The 21,508-nt window shown below is 34.7% G+C and overlaps 2 protein-coding genes across 2 annotated transcripts in view; one reads left to right on the top strand and one right to left on the bottom strand.

Annotated features, from left to right (window-relative positions):
- Positions 1 to 10,403, top strand: part of LOC148941946 (uncharacterized) — a 161,808-nt gene extending 151,405 nt beyond the window's left edge. Inside the window, exon 7 of the mRNA XM_089103405.1 lies at positions 10,096 to 10,403. The gene's annotated coding sequence lies outside the window, so the exon portion shown is untranslated. The remainder of the gene's footprint in view (positions 1 to 10,095) is intronic.
- A 3,404-nt stretch (positions 10,404 to 13,807) lies between these two features.
- LOC148941947 (uncharacterized) overlaps positions 13,808 to 21,508 on the bottom strand; it is a 39,091-nt gene continuing 31,390 nt past the window's right edge. The window contains exon 4 of the mRNA XM_089103407.1: positions 13,808 to 17,125. Coding sequence (XP_088959533.1) covers positions 16,951 to 17,125 — 175 coding nt within the window. The 3' untranslated portion in view covers positions 13,808 to 16,950. The remainder of the gene's footprint in view (positions 17,126 to 21,508) is intronic.

Here is a 21,508-nt window from a genome sequence, read left to right on the forward strand (position 1 = left end):
AAGGCTGAATGTTGAAAAGAGTGAAGATGTTATTTTTAAAAAAAGGAAAACAAGTGGCAAAGATAATTATAGATATAAATTCAATAGTGAGGAACTGAAAGTAAGTAAAAGAATAAAATATTTAGGATTTGTTTTATCGGAAAACGGAAGTTTAAAGAGTCATGTTGATGAAACTAATTAATAGAGATAAAGTGACCATGTCTGCAATTTATAGAAATCCGACAATAATGGGAATTAAAAATCTAAGAATGCATAAAAGAATATTTAATACAACAATGTTACCAGCAATAGAATATGAAGCGGAGATATGGGGCGGAGAAACGGCACAGATGTTGGAGTCCCTCCAGCTGCAGTATTATAAAAGACTGTTTGGATTACATCAGACAACTCATTCACAGGTTCTGAAAGGTGATATGGGCCTGTTTTCGTTAAAACTACGTAGGTCTATTTTGATGCTTAGATTTTGGTTGAAAATCATTAGGTGTAATGAAGATAGACTAGTAAGTGCTGCTTATTATCAGATGTTGAGCTATGGTTCGAAGACGTCGTGGCCATCCCAAATTAGGTCATTACTAGAAAGAGTAGGAATGGCTTACTTATGGAATGACGGTCTTGGTTCCCCTGATCTACCAACAAATTTAGTAAGCCATGTACGATTTATCTTAGAGGGTCATGAAATTCAGTATTGGCAAGGGCTGGTTTTAAATTCTGCTACATTGAATCATTATAATCAGGTTAAACCTAGTTTTGGAGAGGAAATTTATTTTAAATTCAATTTACCGGCTAGGATTTTATGTCGATGGATTCAGCTTAGGGCGAATTGCCTTCCAATCCAGAGCAGACAAATGGTGTTCGACAGGGGGATAGTACATCCTGATGGTCGGTATGTGTGTCCTCTTTGTAGGGATGAGGACGAAGATTTGGACCATTTTCTCCGAAGTGCCCGGTGCTCTCTGATTTAAGGGAAAATTACTTACATGGGATTGTTTTGCTGCTTCCAAAAATCTTACAAAGTTGTAATCCAACCACAATATTTCGTATTGGTGCGTACATAGAGAAGGGATTAGAAAGAAGGAAATGTTTTTACAATTAATTATATGGAATTAAAGTTACTTTTTTGGTAATTTACCAGAAGGTATTTTTCGCTATGTATCATGTTAATGTGTGTTTCGTAATTTGCTCTGTTGTAATTTTTCTATTTTTCTTAATTTTTGTGTGTATATGGCTCATGGGCTTTTGAAATACACGATCTATCTATCTATCTATCTATAAGCGACCAAGTTTCCTTCAAGTGAAATAAAATGACTAAGCAGAGAACTACGTCACATTTTTCTAATTTTAAATAAAGCTTGTTTTACACAGGATCTTTTACATCTGAGGGGTTGAGAATTCTTATCATGTTATGGATGTGGAAGTAACGACTGAGAGGCGTTTGAGATGTATAGATATAAAAATTTATATTTGGCTCTTAACAGGGATAAATAAAAAAAGCAAGTTTTTAAACTGAAAGTAAGGAGCGACATTAAAACTTAAAACGAACAGAAATTATTCCGTATATGAAAGGGGCTGTCCCCTCCTCAACGCTTCGCTCTTTACGCTAAAGTTTTTTATTGTTTTAAAAAATAAAGTTGTGAGACAGAGTCAAACTTTAGCGTAAAGAGCGAGGCGCTGAGGAGGGGACAGCCCATTTCATATACGGAATAATTTCTGTTCGTTTTAAGTTTTAATGTCGGTCCTTACTTTCAGTTTAAAAATCTTGTTTTTTTTATTTAATTTCTGATCGTTTTTTAGTTAATGCAGCTTTTGTTTTGGCTCGCCGTCATTGAATAAGTAAACAAAATTTGCATAAAAATTTTACTTTTCTTTTGCAAAATGGCTGTCTCTAAATTTGGTTCTGACGTAATTTACAAATTAACTTACGTAACGAACTTCTATATTCGTATATTTTTCGTCTGGCAAAAAATACAAAGTTGCGGATTTTTGTAGATATGAGCTTGAAACCTATGTTGTAGGATTTTCTGATACGCTGAATCTGATGGTGTGATTTTTATTAAAATTCTTTCACTTTTAGGGGACGTTTCCCCCCTCTTTAGAAAATCAGGTAAATTTTCTCAGGCTTGTCGCCTTTGATGAGTAATACTAAACTTAATAAAATTCACATATTTAGAATCAGAATTATAAGACCATTCTTTTGAAGTATTTATTGACATCGAAGTCCCGTTTTTAAAAGTTTCAATTACTATTGAGCCGTATCGCTTGTTTTTTTTATTGTTTTTTTTATTACGTATATGTTATTACGTATATGATAGGGTTCTCCCCTTATTCAATACCACGCTTTTTGCGTTAAAAGTTAACAAAAATTTTAATTTACAAACCCCTGAATCACAAAGGCCGTTTGTTTAATTAGAATAGATAGCTCTTTTGAAAGCACTAAAAACTGTAGCGTAAAGAGCGAGGTATTGACTTTGGGGAGAACCCCCTCATATACGTAATAATTTCTGTTCATTTTAAGTTCTAATGTTGCTTCTTACTTTCAGTTGAAAAAACTTTTTTTTTAAATTTAATTTCTGATCGTTTTTTTAAATAATGCTTGGATATACGGTGCCCCCTTCATAGAAATGTCCCTTACCCCAAAGAAACATCCTCCACGGAAAGATTCTCCCGAGTAACCCCCTCCTCCAGCCCCCCCCCCACCAGAAAAAATTCTTCCTGAAAATGTCTGTATACTTTCCAATAACCAATACAATATGTAAGCAATGGGCAAAGTTCATAACTTGCAGCCCTTCCCCTGGGAACTGTGGGGGATTAAGTCATCGTAAAAGACATATTTATTAGATTTTCGACTATGCTGAACAAAATGGCAATATCAAAATTTTAATTGGGTGATTTTGAGAAAAAATTGAGTGGGGGAGGGGCCTAGTTGCCCTCCATCTTTTTTGGTCACTTAAAAAGGGCACTAGAACTTTTAATTTCCTTTCAAATGAGCTCTCCGACAATATTCTAGCACCTCTGGGTCGATACGATCACCCCTTGGGAAAAAAAAACAAACAAACACATACACCCGCACCCGTGATCTTTCTTCTGGCAAAAATTGCAAAATTTCACACTTTTGTTGATAAGAGCTTAAAATGTCTACAGTAAGGTTATCCGATACGCTGAATATGATGGTGTGATTTTCATTAAGGTTCTATAACTTTTAGGGGGTCTTTCCCCTTTTTTTCGAAAATCAGCCAAATTTTCTCAGGCGCGTAACTTTTGATGGGTAAGATTAAACTTGATGAAACGTATATATTTGAAATCAGAATTAAAATCTGATTCTTTTGTTGTATCTATTGGTATAAAAATTCTGTTTTTTAGAGTTTCGGTTACCATTGAGCCGGGTCGCTCCTTACTTACAGTTTGTTACCACGAACTGTTTGATACGGTTAATTCTAAAATAAGTAAATCTTGTTTTTGTTTTTTTCATGTGAGAATATGATAATTTTTTCATTCCCTAAATAAATTGTAATTCACTTCCACATTTTCCAGTTTGAAAAAACGATTTAGATAGGTTACACCTTTGGAAAAATTCATTCAGGGCCTTGATGCATATTGGAAAAATATTTTTCATATGAATGACGTCACAAATACCCAGAATTCCAATACCCTTACGATTATTTTCTACAGCGAATTAAATAAAGGTAAATTGAAGTCGCTTTGTCGCAGCGATTTTACAAAATCGCTGTCTTTCTTCCCACCGAGTGAAGCTTGGTCCTCTACACAGTAAAAGGATATACCAGTAGCGAACTAGCGAAATGTTTCAACAAACAAGACACACATTTCATAGCGCGTAATTCGGAAAGTTTCCGGACCGTCAGAGCAATAGACTTAGGCAGTACTGCCAACACTTCGAAACAAAATTAGCACAGATCGTCCGAAAAATGTACCAATTACGCAAAAACTGTACCAGATCTAATTTTTTTGTCCCGCGTGTTTCACTTGATCGCAACACGCGGATCGTCGGTGAAGTACATTGCTATCTACATAAACATTGTATCAGTCATTTTCTTTCACTTCCTTTCTCCATTCCATCTTTTTTCTGTTCCTTCTAATACAGTACATGTGCTTCCGAAATTACTTGAAAGAACTGTTCGGACTAACATTACTTCAGGCCGAAAAGTTGTCGTTCTTTTTTCTCGATTTACGACAGTTTTTTAGCACCAGAAACACCTGAAACCGGCGTGAAATTCGTCCCAAATGACGATTTTCACACAAATCAGGGGGCTAAAATCAAATTTTAACCTTGTATTCTTGCAGAATGTTGCCCAAAAGTTGTTGCAGGGATCTGTTAGTTGCCCATGTTGAGCCCAATTGCCACTGATCTTCTAGATCTTTATTTTCGCCTACGTGTTTGCTGTAAACGGAAAACCTTTTTCCATTAGATTTGGGCATCACATTTGTCGCTGCGTTTGTACCGCGGCGTTTTCCCTGTTAAGAGTTTGCATATACACCCCCCCCCCCTTTTCCCTTTTGTGATTATGTCGTTCGGGGGGGGGCCTCTACCTAATATACGCTACTGCCTACAAACAATACAGGAAAACATGCAGGGGTTATGGTCTAATGCGTACTCAAAATTTTAATACTAATAAAAAGAATATTTTTCTCTGAAATGCATTTAAAAGATCCTTCTCTCCCCTTGCAAGGTCAGGTTAGAAGTAACCTCACCAATCAAACAGTTCGTGGTAACGAACTGCAAGTAAGGAGCGACCCGGCTCAATGGTAACCGAAACTCTAAGAAATGGAATTTTGATACCAATAGATACATCAAAAGAATCAGATTTTAATTCTGATTTCAAATATATAAGTTTCATCAAGTTTAATCTTACTAATCAAAAGTTACGCGCCTGAGACAATTTGGCTGATTTTCGAAAAAAGGGGGAAAGACCCCCTAAAAACTATAGAACCTTAATGAAAATCACACCACAATATTCAATGTATTAGAGAACCCTACTGTAGAGGTTTCAAGCTCCTATCTACAAAAATGTGGAATTTTCCCTTTTTTGCCAGAATAAAGATCACGGATGCGTGTTTTTTTGTTTTTTTTCTTTTCCCCAGGGGTAATCGTATTGACCCAGTGGTCCTAGAATATCGTAGGAGAACTTATTGGAACGGAAATTAAAATTTCTAGTGCCCTTTTTAAGTGACAGAAAAAAATGGAGGGCAACTAGGCCCCCTCCCACGCTCCCATTTCCCAAAATCACCCGATCAAAATTTTGAGATAGCTATTTTGTTCAGCATAGTTGAAAATCTAATAAATATGTCTTTTATGATGACTTAATCCCCCACAGCTCCCAGGGGAAGGGCTGCAAGTTATGAACTTTGCCCATCGTTTACATATAGTATTGGTTATTGGGAACTATACAGACATTTTCAGGAAGGATTTTTTTCTGGTGGGGGGGGGGGTGGAGGAGGTGTTTACGTGGGAGAATCTTTCCGTGGAGGATATTTTCATGGGGCAAAGGACATTTATATGAAGGGGGCACCGGCTTTCCTAGCATTATTTAAAAAACGATCAGAAATTAAATTATAAAAAAATAAGTTTTTTTCAACTGAAAGTAAAAAGCAACATTAGAACTTAAAACGAACAGAAATTATTACGTATATGAGGGGGTTCGCCCCCTAGTCAATACCTCGCTCTTTACGCTACAGTTTTTTTAGTGATTTGAAAAGAGCTATCTATTCTAGTTAAACGGCCTTTGTGATTAAGGGGTTTGTGATTTAAACAAAATTTTAACTTTAGCGTAAAGAGCGTGGTATTGACTAAGGGGAGAACCCTCTCATATACGTAAAAATATATACGTAATAAAAAAAAACATAAAAAAGCGATACGGCTCAATAGCAATCGAAACTTTAAAAAACGGAATTTTCATGTCAATAAATGTACCAAAAGAATGGGCTTATATTGCTGATTCTAAATATATAAATTTTATTAAGTTTAGTATTACTAATCAAAGGCTCCCCTACAAGTGAAAGAATTTTAATGAAAATCACACCGTCAGATTCAGCGTATCAGAAAACCCTATTACATTGGTTTCAAGCTCATATCTGCAAAAATGTGTAACTTTGTATTTTTTGCCAGAAGAGATCACGGATGCGTTTTTGTTATTTTTTTTAAGGGGTAATCGTACCGACCCCGTGGTCCTACAACATCAAGAGAGAGCTCATTCGAACGGAAATTAAAAGTTATAGTGCCCTTTTCAGAGACCAAAAATGCTGGAGGGTAACTTGACCCCCTCCCACGCCCCTTTTTTCCCAATTTCGTCTGATTCATAAGGGAACACATTTTTTTGTACATTCATCAGAGATATTTATTATAATTAACGGCCTTTGTGATTAAGGAGGCATTCTTAAAGAATTGGAACACGATTTGAATTTCACGTAAAGAGCGAGGTATTGACTAGGGCGCGAACCCCATAATATACGTAATAAAAATATACGAATATAGAAATTCGTTACGTAAGTTACGTCAGAACCAAATTTAGAGAAAGTCATTTAGCAAAAGAAAAGTAAAATTAATATGCAAATTTTGTTTTACTTATTCAATGACGGTGAGCCAAAATAAAAGCTGCATTAACTAAAAAACGATCAGAAATTAAATAAAAAAAAAAGTAAGTTTTTTCAACTGAAAGTAAGAAGCAACATTAGTACTTAAAACGAATAGAAATTATTACGTATATGAGGGGGTTCCCCCCTAGTCAATACCTCGCTCTTTACGCTACAGTTTTTTTTTAGTGATTTGAAAAGAGCTATCTATTCTAGTTAAACGGCCTTTGTGATTCAGGGGTTTGTGATTTAAAAAAATTTTTAACTTTAGCGTAAAGAGCGTGGTATTGACTAAGGGGAGAACCCTCTCATATACGTAAAAATATATACGTAATAAAAAAACCATAAAAAAAAGCGATACGGCTCAATAGTAATCAAAACTTTTAAAAACGGAATTTTTATGTCAATAAATGTACCAAAAGAATGGGCTTATATTGCTGATTCTCTTATATTGCTGATTCTAAATATATACATTTTATTAAGTTTAGTATTACTCATCAAAGGCTCCCCTACAAGTGAAAGAATTTTAATGAAAATCACACCGTCAGATTCAGCGTATCAGAAAACCCTATTACATTGGTTTCAAGCTCATATCTGCAAAAATGTGCAACTTTGTATTTTTTGCCAGAAGAGATCACGGATGCGTTTTTGTTATTTTTTTTTAAGGGGTAATTGTACCGACCCCTTGGTCCTACAACATCAAGAGAGAGCTCATTCGAACGGAAATTAAAAGTTATAGTGCCCTTTTCAGAGACTAAAAATGCTGGAGGGTAACTTGGCCCCCTCCCACGCCCCTTTTTTTCCCAATTTCGTCTGATTCACAAGGGAACAAATTTTTTTGTACTTTCATCAGAGATATTTATTATAATTAACGGCCTTTGTGATTAAGGAGGCATTCTTAAAGAATTGGAACACGATTTGAATTTAACGTAAAGAGCGAGGTATTGACTAGGGCGCAAACCCCATAAAAAACGTAATAAAAATATACGAATATAGAAATTCGTTACGTAAGTTACGCCAGAACCAAATTTAGAGAAAGCCATTTAGCAAATGAAAAGTAAAATTAATATACAAATTTTGTTTTACTTATTCAATGACGGTGAGCCAAAATAAAAGCTGCATTAACTAAAAAACGATTAGAAATTAAATAAAAAAAAACAAGTTTTTTAAACTGAAAGTAAGGAGCGACATTAAAACTTAAAACGAACAGAAATTATTCCGTATATGAAAGGGGCTGTCCCCTCCTCAACGCCTCGCTCTTTACGCTGAAGTTTTTATTGTTTAAAAAAATAAAGTTTAGGGAAAGTCAAACTTTAGCGTAAAGAGCGAGGCGTTGAGAAGGGGACATCCCCTTTCATATACGGAATAATTTCTGTTCGTTTTAAGTTTTAATGTCGCTCCTTACTTTCAGTTTAAAAAACTTGTTTTTTTTTTATTTAATAGCACAATAGAGGCCATTTCACTTTCTTTTAAATCACCTGAAACATCTAGATAACGACATATTTTATTTTTAAAACTGGAACTGGCTTATGAACGTTTCGCACAACCACAACGTTTCAAATTGAAAAAGCATCAGATTGGGAATATCTCCAAATATATCAAAAACACAATAATTATATATAATGGTTCCTTAGGTGGGGGGGGGGGTAAAATAAAGCAACCATTACGAATGATATGCGTAAGTATTTTAAAATGTAGATAAGTAATTTTCAAAATTCATAGTGCTTCTTTTAGAAGTGGCCATTTACATGGGTGATGCCCTGTTTCTTTTCATAGACTATTTATTTTATTTTTCAAAGAATCCTTTAATCCTTACATTTTGAGGCTTGTTTAATCAAAGCCTACTTGTGAGAGATCGGTATTTTTTTTCCTGGGCCCTTATTTGATCTGAAGAACCTTTTCTGAAGGTTTACTCACTTACCACAACTTTTTTCAGTTTCTGAGAAACCAGAGCTGTGATGTGGAGAAGAGGTCTCATTCATGTAAACCAGCTCAGCAGCTTCCCAAGTTAACAAAAAGCTACCTTTTTTCAACTATTACAAAATAATTATTTTCCAAAATAACTTAAAGATTTAGACAATCTAACTAAACTGAAGAAACTCGTATGTTACGGCCCTATTAAGTCCTTTTTTAGTGACACATCTTTGAGACTGAATCGACACGGCTTATATCAGTACAAAAATACTGAATTGTACCACATTGTATCATATTTTGTAAAATGTACCAAAATGGTGCAGTTGTACCACTGTTGGCAACACTGGATTTAGTTTGCTACTTGGTTTTCCATCGGAAACATTTGTCATTGCGCGTGCGCGAAGGCAGGGCCATGAAGCTTGTGTGGTTTTACATGTGTGTCAAAAATCTTCAATGGAGAGTATACGACCTTTTACTACTGCATACTACCTTTACTGTGGTCCACTGGTACTTACTATTGACCAGGGAAAGATACAGAAGTGTAATTGACGTTCAATAAGGAGCTCCGGAAAATAATAACTTCGCCAAGTGAAAGAGTCCTAGCCACTCTTTGCTGTTCATTAAGTAAGAGCGTGTTGTATATTTAAAAGTTGATTAATTGATCTTAAATTACATATGTCTTCTAAATGTTGTTATTAATTAGTTATAGTTAATATTTAAGTAAAAAGTATGAATCCATCAAGAAATGTTGTCAAATGTCTAGCCTACAAATCTGTTGAGCAAAAAAAAAAAAAAAAAAGAATTAGGTTCTTTTTAAATTTTGACACGTCAAGCTCAGAAGTTTTGTCATCGTTGTCCTGGCAACATTCGAATTCGATTCAGTTCATCAGTCAGAAAAATTGTCAATTAATTTTTCCATTTCTGGATTTGTATTTTTTTTTTTTTTAATGTCTTCGTGGAGTATATGTCACTTGGGCAACATGGAAATGTATGTTTGCATTGTTTATCGCGCACAACGCTTCGTTCTGACTTGACTTTCAGCGGTAATCATGAGTGGGCGTTTCTTCGTCTTTTTTCCTTTGTAGTGTTTATGAGTGTTTTTTTCTTTCTTTCTTTCTCCATCGCCAGCCATAAAGCCTTTCAGGGAGCATATGATGGTGTATTTGCGTTTATTTATTAAATTTAGGTGTTCTATTTATTAGCCGTCCTAGCCGATTGGTTAGCACGCTAGACCTGAAAGCCTTAGCTGTGAAGACAAGGGTTGGAGTCCTTGTTATTTTGTTAAGAACAAAGGTTAGTGGCGTGACTCTGTAAGCTCACCGAGAGTCGACTTAGCTCTTAATGAGAACCTGTAGAAATCTGGGGAAGGTAAACAGAAATGATGTGAACAAGACCAGGATGGCTCGCCTCCAGCCCCCCTCCCATTGTACCTCCTGGGTGAAGGGCCATGAAACGGAGATCAGCACCGCCGGTAGGAACTGTAAAATCCAATGCCATATTATTTCGCTTTTTTTAATCTATCTATCTCTGGTCCACGTAGTTAGATAAGAAACCAAAACCGGAAATTTGGGTATTATTAAAATTTTGCTCCTCTTTCAGGTCTAGTCAGGATCATGAAGCATTTAGATCTGAAGCAAGTCTTAAAAACAAATATAGAGCATGATACTACAAACGGCTTATTACAGATGTGTTAAAAGTTCTTAGTTTGTTCAATAAGACGATAACAGTATTGTGCATTGCTGGATTTAACAGTTGAATAGGAATTTAAAATTATTTTATTCAATTTTTGTTCATATTCTTTATTGTTCTGTTGTTTGAATTATTTTTATTCATTTCAAGGAGTGTTTTAGTGAATTAGCAGTGGCATGATATAATTATGTGTGATGAAATAAAACAATGTTATTGTACAGCTCAAGTGGTATATGTATCTACATAGAAGGGATGCCTTTTCTTCGAGTTCTTATTTTAAAAGGAAGACGTTTGGTTTTAAACGTAGCCAGGGTGATGATTTGGCGTTTAGCCCCTCTTTTTACTCTTGAACGCTTTAAAATGACGGCCCTTTGGAATGTATTATATATTCAACGCAACACAAACCAACCCAAAGTTCATCATAGTACAAAGCTGTGGGATCTTCACGGATCAAGTACCTCAAGAGTACTACCCATCAAGGGAAAATGCCTAGTGATATGGAAGTTAGAACTGGAGTCCTAAGAATTTCCAGTTGCGGCTTAAGCCACTGCACTGTTACAAGGCTGACGGTGGTTGGTACTGGCCCATTAACAATGATATTTTATTAATATCGAGATTTAGTTAGTGCTAATTTGAACCAATGAGATTTTCCATAGTTTTCTGTATCGCTTATATCAGCACTACCTAGATCTCGGTATTAGTTAAATCTCTTTGTGAATGTGCCTTAACGTAAACAATGAGTGGCTAGACAAAACATTACTTCCACATTCCACTATACCTGAATTTCTCCGAATGACAATTGTTTTTTTGTTAATCTCACGAAAATTAATACTCATAATGCACGAACATTAATGCGACACTTAAACCGTTAATTTTCTAGATAGTTTTTGGGGAGATCTCGGACACCCAATTTTCTTTCGGTGACATTCGGGAATTATAGAAGCACTGGTCCAAAATAATGGGGCTCTGGCGTAATCCCCCCACGCCTGGAAAATTCTCCCCTCACGTAAAATCTAGAAGCCAAAGGGAAATTGAGACGAACAAAAGAATGAAGAAAAGATTCTTGAATATTCTTCTTTTATTCCAAAATAAACGTAGAATATATGGTGGAGAATATCCTATAGAATATATTTTATGTTTTATTTCTTTTCATTGTTTTTTTTGTGGGGGGGGGGGCCGAGGGTTGAATTATCATAATAGGGCAAGATAAAGGCTAAATAAATTAATTTGCTTGCTAATTTGAAATTAGGACTTCTGTTCATCTTAGATTTTCTTGATCCTTACTTGCGGTTTGACTCTATGTTATTGTAATTATATATATATATATATATATATATATATATATATATATATATATATATATATATATATATATATATATATAACGCCCCTTAAAGGTACTTCGACAGGAAAACCGTCTGATATAGGCAAAGTGGACGCATTTTGATCAAAAAGTGTGATGCATTATAGATATCGATGTCAGACAGTGCTTCCACTTTTGATTTTTACAAGTCTTCAGGATTCTTTCCCTTTAGCTGCTTAATTTTGCATATAGGGGTTATTTGTCGGGGGGGGGAGGGTGGAATATGCCCAGTACCTAAATAAAATACCTCCCCGGAACAGTTTTACGTTTACACTACCCAGATGATGGATGGGTCTGCAGCCTCATTTTCCTTCCACCTAATGTCTTAAGATTTCCTCTGGAAAGTTGTCGTTCCTTTTCATAGAGTCTGCCTGTTTGAGCTTCATTTCTTTTTCTTTGGAAAGGAGTAATTTCCTGTGTACATGTCTAGCTTAGAATACATCAAACTTTAAATAACTAGCCCTCCAGATGAATTTTATTCTCTATCTTTGAAGACTGTAGTTATTAAACTTTGTTGCAACTTTCTCTTTTATAAAAATAAAAAATTAATTTGTAACGGATAAAATAACGAAACGTAAATGGCTATTGTTAAGTGAAATTCTGCTACAGACAAGATCTGATCAGCCAAGTGAGAAAAAAGCAAAGAAAAAAGACATGAATACGATTTAAGTTTCTTATTGTAGAAATGTGAATTGAAATGAAGGATTTTTTTTTTTTTTTTTGAAATTATGTTTTGATCTGAGAGAATTTCGAAAATAATACTCACCAATAAAAAAAGAAGAGCTGATAAAAAAAGAACTTAACAAAGCTTTATGGAGGCGTGGCGAAGGTAAACTCCACTTGTAATTCTAAATCGCAAAAACTGTAAGTTTATTTCTTAAAGTATGCACCTGACGGACCTAATTACACGCAGCGATTTCGAAAATCCTGAAGATGGTGAAAAGATGGGAGAATTCATCCAAACTAATCCGCTGGCAGGGATAAACCCATCTCGATGAATATCATTCTTGATTACCTGAAATTGTTTTTTTTGTGCTTTTCACCATTTTGTTGAAACTTGATCTCATAATGCTTAATCAAACGCCATTCACAAATTATCTCACTATTTTTCTTGATGTAGGTTTTTCTAAGATTATCTTTCGTCCTTTTTTTTAGTACAAAAACAGAGTTAAAAGAGCAAAATATTTTGATTTTGGGGGCTACAGATTTTAGTGTCCAAAATACTGATTAGGAGAATAATAAATAAAAATACATTTAAAATTGTTTTTAATGTGTCCGTCACTTAAAACTTTCCATTTAAAAGACTGAACTCTTCTCTCATAAAGCGTTTAAATATGAAGAAACTCGCATTTTGAAGGAAATGCAGTTCACACAAAATGTCATTGAAAAGGATATTAAAACTCTTGGCAAAGGAATTGCAGAAACTAATATACAACATTCTGAATATATTGATGAACAACACAAAGAAGTAAGTCAATCTGCAGCAAAAAAATGGTAAAAACACAGAAAGAACGAAAAGGCATAGATGTCAAAGGAAAAAGGACGAATAAACCGGTTTGTCTTCATTCTACCCCGGAATTCTACCCATTAGACAGGTAAGCAACACAAAGAGGTTGAAGGTACAAGAAAACGTAGATATAAATAAAAAAAGAAGAATGCAACTTCAGGTAAAGGATTATATCCATTGGATTTTTTCTTTTTTTACGATCAGCCATTTCAATGATCATCGAAGGTGCATATGTAACAAAAAAAAGTACGTACATAAAGAGGGCACATGTAATAAATTCTTTTCTAAATCAACCTAATGTAGCAACATTTTACACCTCCTCGTATGTTTTTAGCGAGAAAGGGAGAGGGAGGACCGCGTCCCACTCCCGCGACCCCCATGTCCTTTAATTACTTTTTTCCATAAGCTATTGGTGTGTTGTTTACAACTAATCAAAACCTGCTAATATTTATACCAGAGGCGTCAATTAACCGAAATGTCGGAGGGATGCAAAATATAATTTAGTAAATCTAGAGGAGGGGGGGGGATTTTTTTGTTTAATTCAAAAAAAGTGTTTTAAATTGAAAATACAAAAAGTTTTTTTTTTAATTTAAGGGAGAGAGGCAGAAACCCCGAGGGGGGGGGTAATCCCCCCGTCAAGGCGCCGGACTGATACCAACATTTACAGGTCTTGGTCGTTTGATTTTAAATTAACTAAAAAAGTAGTTAAGTACTCAAAGTTGCAGAAATATTCATAGATAAAATATCGTCTCTTCCTTTTCCATTTATAGAACTTTAATTCTAATGGACAAAATAAACCACTTACAAAAATGAATATACAAACTACACAAACACTAGATTTATTCAAACAGCAAAAAAGGCACATAATATCACCTTGAGGAATTTTAACAGTAAAAACACTGATGTTCATTTTGTACATTTAAAATCAAATACTATAACTCTATAAATGCTAGTTACAGGAAAGAAGATGGCACTCTTTATGGAGGGGTCCTTGAGACTCTCCACAACGTCCAGATTTTTACCATTTCTCCCGATCTTTTTTATGATTCGCCTGATTTTGCAGATTTTGGTTGCCCCTCCCCAGATTAATTCTTGCGTACAATCCTGATCACTATAATAACAACGTCAAAGAAATGAACTTGACATTTAGGTACTTGAATGGTTTTTTAAGTATTATTAATTTTTTGGCTATTCGTTAAAACTGATTTTTTTATTAGTAAGTGCTAATGAATTGTTTATCGCTATTTAAGATACTGGTATAAAAATGTATCGACTGATCTGTGTAAGTACTTAAGCACTCGAATTAGCAGCCATAAGGATGATGTCAAATGAGATGTCAATTTAAGTGTAAAAATTCAGATATGAGCTGAACATTTGGGTAATTCATAAAGGCATTATTCGAGAAACGTTATTTGACTGTTTTCAAATCAAGACGTTAAGCCTATAGTCATAAACGGTTTGTATCACCTTTCTCGCTCACAAACAAAGTTTGACAAGGAAGCTACTGCATTTTAAACCACATTTTTTGCGACAACAAAATTTCACTCTCTAAAATTCATTATTATGTTTTTGCACGAAGAGTAGGCCTATTGGTTTTCTTTTTTTTCTTTACTATTGCTACACCTTTTTTATGAGTTTTATTCTTTCTTAATTTAGTTTTTATTATTTTTTTTTTTTACGAAGAATACTTGTTTTCTTTTTCTTCTTTAGTATTACTCCACTTTCCTTACGATTTTATTCTTTTTTAAATTTAGTTTTTTTTTTACGAAGAATATTTGTTTTCTTTTTCTTATTTTCTATTACTCGACTTTCCCTTTCCTTATAAGTTTTATTCTTTTTTGTGTGTCAAAGTTCTTGTTTTCCTTGGCTTGTTTCTATTACTTTGCTTTCCTTTTTTCTATGAAAGGAAGAAGAGAAAATTATTGTTATATTATACGTTTACTGGTTTATGATAATCTGAGTAATCTAGGCTTATTCTTTATACTTTTCGAATGCTTATCACTTTTGAAAGGAGACTGGCTTAGACAATATATTTTAGAATAAAAATACAGCCTATAACACTCTTCAGAGTAGAGACTTTACGGGGAAGAAAGAGATGCATCCCTCCCCGATATCCCTTCATGTTTTTTTTTAAATTTAGGATCCCTATACATAAAATACAATAGGGAAATGAGGTGTTTTCTTGATTAAAAAATTAAGGACAGTGGAAAATACATAAGGATAATTTTTGATAAATCATACACTTACTGTTTTCAAATTTATATTTAACTCATTGAGAACACCCCTGAAAATTCTTAGCGGAATGAAAGGCACACACGAAGATTTTTTTTCCATGCGCATTTCACAGTACCCTTGTCTATTAGAGAAGGATATTTTGTTAAACTGGGCAATTTTTTTACGGATTGGGGATGATCGTCTAGGTATGTGTCATGGAGCGGAGGTGATTTTCTTAATTATTTTTAAATAAGCGCAGATATAAACTATTTAATTAGAGCCAAATGCCCAAAATACCTAATGCAATGAATAAAAAGGTAACAAAAATCTCTTGTCTGGATTATTTAAATAGAGCACTTTACCCTTTTCATTGAGTTAAGGTTAATTATGATGAAAAGATATTGCTTCCTAACCATCGTTAAACCTAAGCGTTATTACATATAATACTATATGGTTTAGCACAAAACAAGAACAGAGCAAGAAAAAAAGCAACAAGACATAAGAAAAAAAAAGAAAAAAAAAGAAGAAACAAGAACAAAAGCAACCAAATAGGTGATCAAGTCAGCCTTTAAAATCTTGCAAAAATAGTCTACCTGCATTTAAATCAAATATAAATAAAATCAAACTAAAGATAAAAAAAAGGTATAGATAAATACAAATGAAGATAAAAGGCATTATTTTTATGAAGACCAAAAGAAAAACCAAGAAACTGACCATTTACACAGATAAATCTTTGATAAGTACCCTTAAAAATATTTTTTTTTTTTTTAGTTTTAAAGCATTCTAGCAAATGATTAAACCTATTCAAGATTTACAGCCTCAATTCTAAAAAGTCAAAAATTTAGAATTAGAAATTCTTTTGTAGATTTAAATTTTTGGAAAAGGATATTATGCATTATTAAACCTTGATAATTCATTAGTGCCATCTGCCATAGTAAACCAGAAATTTTCAAAAATTATTTTTGACAACTATCCTTGAAAATAATTCGCTTTTTTAGTTCTAAAGGGTTCTAGAAAACGAATATACGTATTCAGAATTTACAGTCTCATTTTCTAAAACACTGGACAAATTAGAATAGTCCGGTATTTGTTTTTTTTTCTCCCACAAATTAGAAAAAATGAAATTTTTTTTTTAAACTAGCAAATCCTGAACATTCGCCAGCCCCATTTATCATATCAAAGCTGCAATACAAAAGGGAATAATGCTAAGAGAGTTAACCTGCCAGGTAAGATTGATTCTAGTAGATGCTCCAAGGAGCCAACTACACACCCTTTTTGAGGTTACTATCTCCTTTCATGAGCATAAATATTAGAATATTATCCATTATTTATTTCATGAAGCAATGTTGTCTCTGAAGAGGGGAGTTTGAGTTTCTTTGAGCTAGCCACCCATACAACTGGAAACTTTCCAATTGTCAAAAATATTGACATGCTACTATGTGCAATAGTTCATACCATGATTTTAATAGCTCAAATAATTAACGGTACTAAACAGTTTATATGACAAAAAAACAATAGTTAATACTTGATTTGTCAGTCCAACGGTCAGATAGATTTTTTTTCTGCAAAATGCAGCCCACATTTGCTCAAATTCATTTGTTTTTCTATTGATACTTATCAACGCTAATACCAGAAAATATATAATCAATTGACAATACATTGGAATGATTCTTCCTCTTCTTCAGATTCCGTATATGAAATCTTTTTCGCCTCTGATTCTGCGCACAAGTGTCATGTCACTCACTCTTAACGTTACTCGTTTCCCATGTACCATGGCCATTACAGAATCTTCAAATAATTGTATCATATAACTTTCAGCAGCAGACTGGATAGCCTCTAAACTGTCACGCTGAAATCTAGAAAAAAAAATAAAAAAATAGAACAGTCAGAGTTAAATGAGATTCAGTAACTTGGTGTTCTTCCATGATTTCTAGAAACAATAACACTAGGAAAATGACGACATTTCAGAGAATTCAAATAAAACGTGCGTTATATGGGAGTCAGCGTTTATCCCCCCCCTGCCTGGTTAGTCTCCAATCGGTTTCGACCTGTAAAAAAAGGACTAGAAATCTCAATTTTCGACGTAATGAGCACCCTCCAAAAGGTTCCGCGATAATGAGGTGAAGGTGGGGATGAGGAAGGGGCAGTTTATACGAAACAAATTCTTCTCATTTTGGGGTTTAATGTTGCTCTTTACTTTCATAATAACGGCATAGACCAGACAGATTCCAAGCAATCAAGAGGATTTAAATTAATTAAAACAATCTGATAACCATATTATAGAGGTTTAAAGCGCTTATATGCAAATGTTTGGAATTGCAAAACAACATAGAATTTTCCTAAGACAGTGAAATTTTTTCGACCTTAAAATATTTCGGCTAGTTAGGGAGGGAGGGAGATACCCCAAATTATGCATTTTAATGCCAAAACATTCCAACTCTCACTGAGCCTTCAGATAACTACAGAATTAGTTCTAAGGTAGAGACAAAGGGAGGGTGGAGGTAGAAATTGATGCATAATCCCCAGGGCCGTTGTCCAGGACTTTTGTTGGGGGGTTATTTTTTTTCGGGGGGGGGGGGATAAACACAAAAACTTTAAAAATGTATCAAAAATGTGAAAATAATATTTAATCCCTCTTAATTTCTGGGAATATTTGTGGTCTATACTATTATTATGAAAGTAAAGAGTAAAATTAAACCCCAAAATGAGCAGAATTTCTTCCGTATAGGAGAGAGACCAATCAGCTGCTGGGGAGGGGTATTTTCCAGGGGGTAAATGCCTAAACTTGCGTTATATCATCTCTTGTCAAAAGAAACGTTTTTTATATCATCTTGTATATGAAGAAGCAGTTTTTGTCAAAAATTGCGTTTTATTTAATTTAAACACCAAAATGAGCAAAATTTCTTCCGTATAGGAGGGAGACTGACCCTTCCTCATCCCCAACTCTGCCTCGTGTCGTAGAAACTTCGGAGGGTGCCAATTCGATCAGAACTTGAGAGTTGTAGTCCTTTTCATACGTCGGACTGGAGACCAATCAGCTGCGGGAGAGGGGAGGGGTATTTTCCGGGGGGGGGGGGTTGAGGGTAAAAAGAGTTTGGAGGAGGGCCGAAACCTTTCTCCCGTTTATGATAGGTTTGGATCAAACAGTTCATAGTAAAAAACTGCAATTAAACAGTAACTCTTGTCAATAGAGAACAAAACTCTAAAATACAGGGTTTAAACTAAAATACATATGTCAACAGAATCTACTATTTGCGTATGCTGAATCTGCAATGAATAAACTTTATGCAATGAAAATACAAAATTCATTAGCCTTGAATTTGCTCGTCAAAAAGTATTGGTAAATGAAGATTTGCTGAATTGTAGAAAAAGGACTTAAAAATCCCTAACAAGGGCGCGATCTAGATGAGAATTATAGAATGGCATTTAACATGTATGAGAACCTTAGAGCTACCTACTATCCACAAACATATGAAAGTTCTTATTTTTCCAGAGAAGGATGGTCACACATGCGTGTTTTTTCCAGGGGTGATTACATTGAAGTAGTAATTATAGATTATTGAGTGAAGGCCTATTCGGATAAAAATTTAAAAACTAGTATCCCTTTTAAGTAACAGAGATCACGTCAGAGAAAAGTGCCAATTTCTGGCATTTCGTTTGCTACCGAACAGATATGCTGAAAACTATAGAGAGTATATAACCTTCCAGTCTCAGAAGGCATACAGGGGTGCGGTATAACATTCATCCCTAAGCATACATGAAGTTCATAAAAAATGTACCGATATTATAGAATGCTTGCCTAATAAAAGTGACGGCTATCGAGTATCACATACTTGCACCCCAGCTACTAGGGTGCACGAAGGTGGATTCTTTTATAGGCTAAGGGGTACTTAAAGCCTCTGAAAGAATTGTAAACATGCGTTTACAAACTTGCCATGGGGTTCCCCCGTGGTTCAGCCCCATTCAATTGATTCATGCTGCATGTCACCCCTATCTTAAATTCAATCCTGATGCAACTAAACACCAACGATCATGCCTTCCTGACGCGCCTCAATTTCATTTAAGTCAACCTAACTAACTCATCAAAATAACTGAACGACGTGTTTTTTTTGTTTTCTTTTTGCTGCAAGAGACATAAGTTTGAATTGTATAAAATTTGACTTTATTCAATAGTTGCCTATTGTGTAGTTTTTATTTGATGCTATTTTAAGTAATTTAAAGGGGTATAAAATTATATATATATATATATATATATATATATATATATATATATATATACCACCAGCCATGGGCGCCCATAAGCTGAATTCCAGGGGGGGGGGGCAAACCTCATCTAATTGGCACTTTTAATGCTAATAGAATAGAAATCTCAGAACAAAAATATAAAAATAAGGCAGCATCATTCAGCCAGGGGGGGGGCTGGGGCCCCCTGCCCCCCCCTCCCCATATGGGCGCCCATGCCACCAGCAACAACAAAAATTTGGATTTGAAAAAAAAGTTATAGATAAGATTAAAAATAACTTTACATTTTTATTTTGTATAATACCCATGGACAGAATTTCCGCGCGAATCAGACATGGAAGATTTTTTGGTATATTTTCGGGTCCTTGAGGAAATCAGGTTTTAGATGAATATTTTACCATTAAATGTGAGTTAGCTAAACCAATAGGTTTAATAGAATATTAATGTGGATTGAAAAAGGTTGGTTTTCATGAGGTTGAGCTAACTGAGGTTTAGCTGCACGGGTTGAGTTGGTTCAGGTAAGCAGTTGAGCGAATTAAGTTCAAGTTGAATGCGGTTGAGTTGAGACATATAAATGAGCAAATGGGATCAACCAACACGGTCAGCTTCCATTAGAGGTACTTCAAGTGAATTGGAGGACGATTCAGATGGATATAGATTATCTCTTGCTTCCCGTCTAAAAGAATAGGGGTTGACACTAATGAGAGCTGAGTTTCATGGTGTTGCTTCATAAGATTTGGATGAGCATTCAGATGAATATCGATTTAACCTCTTACTTCGCTTTCTTAAAAGAATATAGATATGTATTAATATAGGATCAAGCGTACTGAGGGGATAAAAGCCCACCTCTTATTCTGGAAAAAACAGTTCATTTACGAAAATTCAATTTTGTTTTGAAGAGCAAATGCACTAAATGAGCCCCCTTTTTCGAGGCATCGTTATACAATAGTAAAAACTTAATATTTAGAGAGCTGGTTGACTGAGTGGAAGTGACTTCACATGACTGGTTGACTGGTTGACTTCACTGAGTGACTTCACATCATATTCTAATATAGCCTTTAATATGGTATAGAAAGGAGAAAATAAATTAAAAACTAGTGTTTTCAAATGAAAGAAAAGAGCGATATCAAAATTACGACAGAGATAAATTATCCTGTATATGAGGGGGGGGGAGTGCTTCCTCCGTCCCCGCAACCTCCTGCTCTCTGCACTAAAGTATGACTTATACCTCAACACTTAAGAAAAAAAATCTCTAAAACGAAGACAATAGAAATGGAAAAAAAGGATTGTACCCCTTGACTCAAAACTGGAAGTATAAAAAAAAATTGATACACCGTTGATTTAATCAGTAAAATTTTCAGTCCAAATATTTTGAAATAAAAGTATAGCAAAGGACTACTAAGGAGATAAGTATCGAGGGTGGGAGGGAGGGGCCATGCCATACGGCCCCGGATTCCTTTATTGAAAAATACTCGTTGGTAAGGGGTATGGTTTAAATGTATACTGATCATACGATGAAAATCCTAATCCAAATTTTCTACGATAGAAAGTAATTTTGTTGAATTAACCTTAAAAGTCGACATTAGACCCATTCTAGTAAACAGAGCGCCCGCCTGCAAAATTCTTGTATGAACAAAACTTATCACAAAACCAATGCTACCACTATTAACAATTCACTGCAGAACAAAGCCACCTGAGCCACGCAGCTACGCACGCTCCTCCTCCCCCATAGCCAACTGATGTATCAATATCTATACCTACCGACTTAAATCAGAGGTGCTATAATCATAGGAGTCATCTTCAATAAAATTGAGTCTGAAAAACCAGAATTTCTTTGAGTTAATATGATTAACCACAAGCCGTGGTCTTTTCCTCGTATAAACTGAAACCTCTTCAATGGTTATACTAAAATTACACTCTGGGGTTTTTGCACTAAAGCCATGATCGAAAATTTCTCACAGCTATTGCAAAGACAATTGGAGTACAAATAACCCCTA

The sequence above is a fragment of the Artemia sp. Qi Xiang Cuo genome, chromosome 17 (assembly GCF_049724085.1).
Source record: "Artemia sp. Qi Xiang Cuo chromosome 17, ASM4972408v1, whole genome shotgun sequence".
In the NCBI taxonomy this organism is placed as follows: domain Eukaryota; kingdom Metazoa; phylum Arthropoda; class Branchiopoda; order Anostraca; family Artemiidae; genus Artemia; species Artemia sp. Qi Xiang Cuo.